At 33.4% G+C, this 10,000-nt stretch overlaps 1 protein-coding gene across 3 annotated transcripts in view; it reads left to right on the top strand.

Annotated features, from left to right (window-relative positions):
• Window positions 1-2,077: 2,077 nt before the first annotated feature.
• The window catches only part of LOC125027308 (inactive peptidyl-prolyl cis-trans isomerase FKBP6-like), a 9,962-nt gene continuing 2,039 nt past the window's right edge, over window positions 2,078-10,000 (top strand). The window contains exons 1-10 of one of the 3 annotated variants that reach the window (XM_047616315.1): window positions 2,078-2,154; window positions 2,907-3,018; window positions 3,307-3,416; window positions 3,755-3,915; window positions 5,133-5,215; window positions 5,606-5,842; window positions 8,473-8,643; window positions 8,990-9,142; window positions 9,407-9,519; window positions 9,898-10,000. The exon at window positions 9,898-10,000 is cut by the window's right edge and continues 2,039 nt beyond it. In XM_047616315.1, the coding sequence (XP_047472271.1) occupies window positions 3,313-3,416; window positions 3,755-3,915; window positions 5,133-5,215; window positions 5,606-5,842; window positions 8,473-8,643; window positions 8,990-9,142; window positions 9,407-9,519; window positions 9,898-10,000 (1,125 nt within the window). In that variant the 5' untranslated portion in view covers window positions 2,078-2,154; window positions 2,907-3,018; window positions 3,307-3,312. The other 2 variants (XM_047616307.1, XM_047616297.1) reach the window with 2 other exon arrangements.

Below are 10,000 nucleotides of genomic sequence, written 5' to 3'. Positions count from 1 at the left end.
AGTAGTAATTACGTTGAAATATTGATGCTACGGTAAAAATTCTTCGTAAGTTAGGAAAGAAAAGGGAAGCATAATTACAAGACAGGTAATAATAGAAGCCCTAAAGATTTCTTTGATGGCATAAACTGGGAAACCCTCCTGAACGAAGAGAACCTTGATATACAATATTCTAAATTATGCAAAGTCTATAAACAAGGAGTATAAATAATTGTATCAAGATTCAAAACTGAAGCAAGAAATGGTAAAAAGTAGTTCAATGATAAATGCAAATAAATGAGAGAAAGCACAGTAGAGATCAAACTAGCGCCATCAAAAACAAATAACATCATTTATACCAAGGAAGAGGAAGTGTGTGCTGAAATCCTTAATATGAAATTTCAGTCAGTGTTTGTTCAGGATCCATACTTTGAAATGGCAAGTAACCGTGCAAAAGTAAATTAGAATATCTAATTCATCACATTTGAAAATAATTAAATAAAAGACCTACAAAACTAAAGCAGAGGGACCAGAAGAGATATCTAACTGGGTTCTAAGGAAATGTGCCGAATAAAAATTCTGTGAGACAAGGAAAACTGCCAAAAAATGGGAAACTTGCCAATGTTACATCTTTATACTAGAACGGCGACAAACAAAATCCTCTAAATTATAGACCAGTTTCGCTAACTAGTATACAAGCTGTTAGAAATGATGATTGGGAAACAGTGGGTTGAAGTACTTGAAAAACACGATATATCAAATAAATAATTTGGTTTTAGGGAAGGAAGGTCATGTATAACGAGTCTCTTCTGTTTCTATGATAGAATTTCTGAAGTATTACAAGAAAGAGACAGCTGGGTGGATTGTGTATACTTAGGCTTTAAGAAGGCTTTTATTAAGTTGTCTCATAAAAGACTATTGTGGAAATTAGAACACCTAGGTGGAGTGAAAGGCAAACTCCTCGAATGGAAGGAAGACTTTCTTCATGAAAGACAGATGAGAACCGTAATTAGAGGGAGCACATAACATGGCGACGAGTTATTAGTTTGAGTACCTCAAGGATCGGTCTTGGCGCCGATTATGTTTACTATTTTTATAAATGATTTAGGGTCAAACATAAGCCCAGACGACGTGAAATTGAAAAAAGACATGCCAATGCCTTCAAAGTGACATCGAGAACTTATTAATTTGGAGTTGTACATGAAAAATGGAATTTAACGCCATGAAGAGGCTGTAGATAATCTAGAAAGAGTTCAAATAGCCGCCACAAAAGAAATATGAGTTACAAAGAAAGACTACAGAAAATAGGTCTTACTACTATGGAAGAAAGAAGAAAAAGACGTGACATGATAATGATGTTCAACTATATTGCAGGGAGGGTGAAGTTAGACAAAGATGACTTTATAATTTTGAACACAAGAAGGACGAGAGGACTGCAAAAAGTTGAGAATAAAAAGAAGCAAGAAGGAAGTCAAGAAGTTGAGTTTCCCTAAGAGAACTATTGAAACATGGAACACACACAGATATATATATATATATATATATATATATATATATATATATATATATATATGTGTGTGTGTGTGTGTGTGTGTGTGTGTGTGTGTGTGTGTGTGTGTGTGTGTGTGTGTATGTCAAATTTAAATATAGCAGACGGGACCATCTGAGCTTAGCTCTTCTCCCGTGTTGAGACAACTAGGTAAGAACAACTAGGTAAGAACACACACACACACACACACACACACACACACACACACACACAGAGAGAGAGACACACACAGAGAGAGAGAGAGAGAGAGAGAGAGAGAGAGAGAGAGAGAGAGAGAGAGAGAGAGAGAGATCAAAGAAAAACCTATGCATAACTTACAACAACTTGTCCGAATTGGGGTCAGATTTAATTAGTCATGGGGGTACGTAACTGCAGAAGAAAATAATGGGAGCAAAAATAGTTAAAATAACACTGCTTTATAACGATATTTAGAACAATAAAAAAGACACCCCTATAATAGTAGCATTTTCTATGACAATTACGAATGGCTTTCGTTTTCTTAGGAACTATAATCGGGTAAACTATGTTATATGTTCTGGATTACAAATAAAGAACAGATTGACTCTGTTTTTAATCATCTCTCCGAAAATAACATTAATTTATATATTCATCCACAATTTTTGGTAAAGGTAATTAATATCGAAAAGGCAAAAGGATATATACAACTCTTCTAAACAAGCAACGACAAAACAATACACATTGAAACACGTGGAGGCGTTATCAGTATGTCTGTGTATTAAGGTGTTAAAGATAGTAGAGTTACTAAAGGCAGTAGATGTATGACAGGAACACTTAATTCATCGTATACAATTTATGTTTACAATAGCTGCTTCAGCTGTATTGAAATAAGTTAGATGTAGTGTGCATATATTGGTCTATTAGATGTATTAAAGGGACAATAAAACCGTGAATATATTATAGATACATTGCCTGTCTTGTGGAAGTATTCTGTATTGTGTTTATATGTATCAGGAAAGTTCAAATTTAGAAGAGTTCATGAGCTAGCCTAACCCCTAGGTCGACAAACCCGTATTCTTGATTAGCTTAATTAGCTACAGTGAATATAAAAGAAACCATTCTGCTAAAGCTGTCTGGGAATTATGTGTTGTATATGTATGGTATATATTAAGTGTAGGCCATTGGCTTTTTTGTGCATTTTTGTGGTTATTAAGGTAATGTGTAGATGGCCTCTGCGTGAGTACCGCTGGGCACGTTTGTAGTCTGGTAAAGGCCAAACTAACCCCTCCATACATATTCTTTGGAGCTCCCTGGAAATTTGCTTTCGAATAAAAAATAAGCCCAAGGTCTGCATATTGGATACAGTGTTGGCTGCCTTTGCTGAAGGGTGGCAGTCTCTAATGCATTGGTATTTTAATTTCAGGTCTTTCTCCGCAGATTGCAGCAAGTTTCCAGGATTTGGATTTAAAACAGCAGTCCAGTTATAAGGAAAGAGTCCATTTTGACAGTCTCTGTGGACATCTATATATTTACAGGTGTGTGTTTTTCTTTTGTGTTCTATGTTTAACGTGGGTTACAAGCATGGGGTTCGTGGTTGATTAATTATGTGTGAAAAAAAGATTAGCAAATAAATTCTACATTATTGTGAGAGATTATTTTGAGATGTGGAAGAACAATTTAGTTTATATATGTCCTGATGGTACAAATATGATTTTTTTTTTTTAAAGTCCTAAAGAAAGAAGGAAATATATTTATGTATGCTTAATCAGGTGAATATCTGCCTTACCAATCACAGAAAAAAATATCTAATTTTAAAATTTCAGGAAACAATGGCAAGTTCAGAACCAAAAGACACAAAAAAACGTACAATGAAAAATGACAGATACGAATCCTTTGTTCCTTCTGTACAACTGACAAAGGGGCTTGATGTAAGGTAGGAATTATTGTTTCATATCAATTGATCATGAATTAAACTGATTGTATTGTAATAATATGTTGATGTTGATGATTGATATTTATCATTTTTACTGTTACTGTATATTGGAATATTAATTACTTGATGGTGACTATTTTCTTTAGTTTAGTCTTTTCTGTTAGTCATTCCTTATGAGTCCCTGAGAAAATTCAGTAAGGTCACAGCAATTTATATATTTTTTAATTGTGAATCTTGATGTAAGAAGAAGATATTTCCAAGTTCTTCATATGGAATTTGAAATGCTGAATATAAATTAATGAATTTGAATATCAATTAAAGATGAATTATATCTCCAGGGAAATTTGCTCAGAAACTGGAGCATCTTTTGAAATCTCAGAAGAACAGCTCATGGACGAGGAAAAGGTCGACTGGCGAGAGAACTTTTTTGATGACGAGGAACTTGTTAAGAGCCTTAGACTTGGAGCTGGAAATGGGATTTTCGAAGATGAAGAATCAGGTGAGGAATAAGGGCTGTGTATTTATGAGATTTTATTTACTTTTTTTATTTCTATTGATTTAATTACTAATTTTATATTTCATGTGGAAATGTTGAGAGCAGATTAAAGGCATAAGATGTCACTAATGCTTTTGTTTCATGTATATATGTTCCTTGACTTAAGTATATTAGCCTTCATTATTTTTTTTTCAGTCCCCTATGCCAGATATAAATAAAGTATATGTAGATATCAATATGATTACAAGAAGAGAGGTAATTGTAGATATAAAACAGAGCAGAAATTGGTAAAGGTATAGGAATATGAAAAATAGATACCTTAGTACAAATATAGATATAGGTAAAGATAAGCTATTTATATATCATGCAGTAGATATATATGTCATCTGTTTTGGTTTGTTATTCTATATTGTATCATGAATTTTTTGCAAAATAATTCATCAACTGACCATAAAAAAAGAAATGCTATATGATAAGTTATCATTAATTTCCATTTTTTCTTATTCATATCATTTTTTTTTTTTTGTTGATAGTTTATCACCTTTCCAGAATTTGTTCATTTAGACCATTGAAATATTGAATATTGAAAATTACAATTTAAGTTCATAGAAAGTTATTTGATTGTAAAGATATTTGTACAGATGAACAGAAAGTGATTTGCTGTTTGCAAAAACTTATCTAGATTAGCAGATTTTTGTTTCATGTTTATTGGTGGTTAGAACTATACGAATATTAGGGAAAATGTACGGTTCCTTTTTCTTCCTTTCCTTTAAATTCCTTTTCTTTTTATGCTTTGCAAATTTCTTCTGTTTCTTTTCAGTTCTTTCTTGCTGACTTTATCTATTCTTTCTCTTATTTTTCTTTTGGCTTTTCCATTTTCACTATTTTTCTTTCTGGTTATACTTTTATTTCATTCTGCTTTCTTTCTTTCTCTTTCTCTTCTTTCTTTCTTTTTACGTAAAGTTATATACCTTATTATCTTCTCTAGGTTGAATTAATTTAATCATGAGATAAAGTGTATTGAAGATTTTTTTAATGAATTTAAGGTCTTATTCTTTTTAGATTTTGTTCTATCTATTTTTGTGTGTTAGTTACCAGTACATATCTCTTGGTATGCTCTTCAGATAGTGTTAAGGTGTACTGAGTGAGGGTGGGAGGAATCAGCATAAGAAACTTGCTGTTTTAGATCATTTGATCCTTAAAAGTCTTTATTTCCCCAGCTTCAGAAGAGGAAGGAGAGCCATTTCGAAAATTGGCTCGAAGAATGGAAGACATGACAGGCGATGGTGGTGTGTTGAAGATGGTAAGGAGATTTGATAGGTGTTTCATCTTCATAGGACAGGGTAGGGCATTTGTCTTTTTCAATTGCAAATGTGCACACTGGACAGAACATTGTAAATTTCATACTAAATAGAAGTTGAAATTATCTATATTATTCATAGGCTTATCCAAGTTAGGAAGATCTGAAATGATAATGGATGGTTAAATTCTATTTAAAACTGGGATGAGTCATGTGCTCCATGACTGGGGAGGTTAAAAAGTATAGGGGAAATGACAATTTATTTTTGTTATTTACTTTTCTGCCGCAGTAATATAAGTGAGATCAAGTGTTAATAAAACCAGTACTACAAATTTCCATTTCATTTCAGTCATGCACTCATCTCTCTCCCTCACCTTTCTCCCTCATATCCAGATTGTGCAGCCAGGTATCGGCGGAGACATTCCAGACAATGCGACCATCATATTCCACTATAGTGCATTCCTTGAATACCTTGATGAACCTTTTGACTCCTCATATTTGCGCAAGAAACCTGAGAAGAACAAGATTGACAGTGGAAACATAATTCCAGGACTAAATGTGGCTATTAAGACAATGAGGAAACGTGAGACAGCTCGGTTTCTCATCAGGCCAGAATATGGATATGGAAAGGTAGGCAGAGAGAAAAAATTTTGAGGTGCTGGGGATTCAGCATGTTTAACCCATCAGATCTGAAGACTTCACTGCCGTCGCATTGCTCAAAATACAGACATTAGGTTTACATAAGTGGCCACTGTGCTGGGTGTGCTTCTTGTAGGAAGGGCACACACAAACACTTGTGTGTGATGACAAGACTCCATGTCTCCTTTTTGCAATGTCATTTTCTCTTTTTACAATTTCTATATTTGTCATTTGATTTGCTTTATCCAGATGATAATAGACCATTTTCCTTGCACAAACTCCAAATCATGTCTCTAGGTATTTCATAACCCAGTGCAATAATGATAATTATGATAAGTAATACTTTGTTATTTGTGTCAATAATTTGTTTTGTAATAATCATTTTCTGTAATATAGTTTGTGCTGCCAGTCACAGTTGCCAGGGATAGGATCCTGAGAATGGAAATAGCACCCTCCCTGGAGCCTGTGCTCTTCCAGTCATGGCTCATAGACAGATATCAGTGGCAATAATGCAAAAGTAATGCAGATTTTTCAATGGTGGCATGTTCATGCTTCTCAAGTAGAATTGTAGGGATTAATATTGTCTAAGTTTTTATAAGACCAAGTGAATTTGGTAAATATGCAAAAATATACACTCTATTGCTGCCCTGTTTTAAGTGATTTAGGTGGTTTGCATTTGCAGGAGTGTTATTGAGTTAGTCCTTTAACTTTGTAATAACATAGGCATCACCATAACTTCAATTGCACATATTTTGAATATAGTATAAGGTTTTCCTAGTGTTCCAAATCTAGTGATTAACTTCCAGTAGGTAAGACTAATTAGCTTATCCATGGCTGTTCCAGCTTTAGCAAACAGATATTTCCAGAAACACTTAAAAAATGTGTATATGAAATTATCAGTCAGTTCCTAAGGAATGTTCTGATGTGTGACCTTTCATGATCAGTATACAGATATACAGGATTTTACATGCTACCGTCAGTTTTACATTCAAAATGAAGCTTTATTGTTATGTCACAGTTTTCAGATCATTAGTTAAAAGGAAAATTAGTTAGCAGATGCCACTGGTCATGACTGGCAGGTAAGAGGTTATTTGATAGAATAGATGTTTGATTTTAGTTTTTTTGGTTAATAAAAATATCATAGCAGATGAAACATCTGTCTTCTATTAGGCTATAGCAGTTAATGCAGATTTTAAAGCTAAAATAGCAGTTTTGGTTATGCTATTGAAGTTGATTTTACTTTTCCAATGAAGATGACTAGAAAAATATCCAAATTTATAGAAGTAGACACAGCACTGAAGGCAATACTGGTAATTATTATTGGATTATAAAAGGCAAAAGTGTGCAGATATAGATGTAACTTCTTAGGATATTACATAGAAAGGGTGAGTAATCCCATAGTTAATGTAAATACCAGATATTTATTTTTTTCCCCATATGTGTTAGTGAAACTTCTTTTTGTTTTCAATGAATCACCATTATATGTGGAGAATGTTAACTAAAAAAATGATGAAATCTGAAAGAAGAAAGAATATATGGGAAGAAGAGGGAAAGACGACTCTTTAAATCTCCAGATATTGAAGACAGCACTGAGACTGTAACCTCTAAAGAGGATAGGAATCAAGTTTTTGTATCAGCATTACAAACTATGGTTTTGGCCATGTCTGAAATCAGACATTGTGCATAAGTGTCAAGTCCTAAGTGACCTAGGTTGGTCTTGTAGGCCCGCTTAAGACATTTATTTTTCACTGTGGTGGATGGTATGACAATATTTTTGAATACCCATCAGGATCAATAAGTATTCTCACTGTTGTCAAGCATGGTAAAATGTCATTAGATGCAACTTTCTTTTCATCTACTTTTAAGTGCAAATACTTATACAGTTGTTGTACCCTTTTTAACATGAAAAAGGAAGAAACCTTATGCTGTATTTGGAGATGGCAAATAAACAAGTGTTTACATCAGGCTTTGTGGCACTAGCTGCTTTTCATAGGTAGCTGCTGGTGTCTTGTTCTTTTGGTTATCCATTGACTGTCAGATTTCCATTCAAAATTATCGTTATTGTATTTTTTTCACATTTCTAAAAAAAAAAAAAAAATCTTAGCATTCATTAGTTAATTTCCATTCTGATGCTGTTTCTCTCATTTTATGTCAGCTTTATATGAGATATGTGTCAGTTGTAGATAAAAGAAATATTTTCCAAACTTCAGTGAATTTTGCAGACATGTATGAGACTCAGTGCCACGAACGGTGATTAAGACAATGTCCTTTGGATTGATTTTCCTTTGTCTTTTTTCATGTCTTTACTGTGACTTTACATTACTAGTAAGTAAATTTATACATAGTGGGCAGAGTTTAAAAGTTTTTCATTTTGAATTCTCATAAATAAAACTACTCTCTCTCATAATTTTGTACTCTCTTTTTCTCTTCTAATTTAGAGTGGCATTGATATATAGTAGACTTTGGAATGAAATGATTATGAATATTATTTCATTTGGATCTTTTTAATCTGCAGTATACTGGTGTATGATACCATGGTCTCATTTCAGTAATTTTTTGTATTTGATTGGCTTCTATGTCTAACAATTGCATACAATCAACAATTATTTTTTTAATCACAGTTAGGATGCCCACCTAGGATACCGGGTAATGAGACACTGTTGTATGAGGTGTACATCGTTAATGTCATTGATGATGCTGCAGCTGATGCTTACGATGAACTTGATGAAAAGATGCAGACTAACATGACTTTTGAGCAAAGGCTGGAAGCGGCCCGAGGATTCCATCGTAAGGTTAGGAGTTTCAGGATTGTTTTCTTTCTGCTCGTGTGTGTTCTAGGGTATGTGAAGGTAGTTTAGCTTGGCTTACTTGTCAGAGATGTTGAATGTTATATAGATATGTTGAATATGATGTGTAGTATTTATAGTATTTTTACAATCTTGTTTTTTAAGATGTATGTTTTTAAGGTATTGCTGTAGATAAATTCAGGAATAAGGCAGGTTTTATTAAGTTTCAATTTAGAATGGAATAGATAGCTATGTCTATAGATAGGTTGATGAATAAAGATACATTCAAAGAGATAAACAAAGACACATAAATTGATATGAGTATATAGATGTTTTTCTCGATACATCAAAGGGCAACAACCACTTTAAAGAAGGGTACTTGAGAGCAGCCAAGGACTGCTACCTCCGAGCTGCCTGGATCATGGAGGATGCAAGACTTAAGAATGAGGCAGAGGAACAGCAGAGAACTTCCCTGTTGATGAAGATGCGTTGTAATTTGGCACAGGTCAGGATGAGTGTGTTTCAGTGTGTGTTTGTATCTATGTCTTCTTATTATGTGAGAAAGCTTTACAAATGTAAAGTGGCATGAATCAGATAACTTATCTTTTCCAAACAAAAGGTTTTACTTTGTCTTTCCTCTAAGACAAGATATATATTTTCCTTATATTGATTTTCTTCAGTCATTAGGTTATGCTGTGCCATTCCTATAAACTTTTCACTTTATGGCAAAAAAATAATAGATAAATAAAACCTAGTTCTAATCCCGTAGGTTTATCTGGACTTGAAGGAACCAGCAAGAGCCTGTACCCAATGTAAATTAGGGTTTGAAGTTGCAGCTACAGGGCTTTGCTCAGAGGATGTTATGGCTAAGCTGTACTTCAGGTAACTGGATTATTATTTCTTTTTTTTTTTTCTTTTTTTTTCTTAGAATTAGTTATGAAAAGAACAATGCTGGTAAATATGGATGGTCACCATAACATATAGAAAATAGCAGTTGAAGTGTGCTTGTTTTGTCCTTGATTTTTTTCTTTTAAAGAAAAGAAATTGGTAGGAATGTTATTTTGTTAAAATAATTTACTGAATAAAGGAAAAAATTAAAGTTTTATTTTCATAATTAATAGAAAAACAAGTTATGGCTAGTATTTCTGTTTTTTTATATCCAAAGAACAATACCCAGTGGAATTATTTGTGTAATTTATTTAACCATGTATATTAAATAAACAATGGAACTGTAATGATTATTAATTTCTTTTTTCTAAGGTCGGGCAAAGCCAAGGTGATGCTGAGCAACTTTAAGGGTGCACATAAGGACCTGTTGGCAGCTCAACGCATTAAACCAAACAACCCAAGCATCTCGGCAGAA

This window comes from Penaeus chinensis, chromosome 1 (genome assembly GCF_019202785.1).
Source record: "Penaeus chinensis breed Huanghai No. 1 chromosome 1, ASM1920278v2, whole genome shotgun sequence".
NCBI lineage: Eukaryota > Metazoa > Arthropoda > Malacostraca > Decapoda > Penaeidae > Penaeus > Penaeus chinensis.
This window is presented reverse-complemented; position numbering and strand designations above follow the sequence as displayed.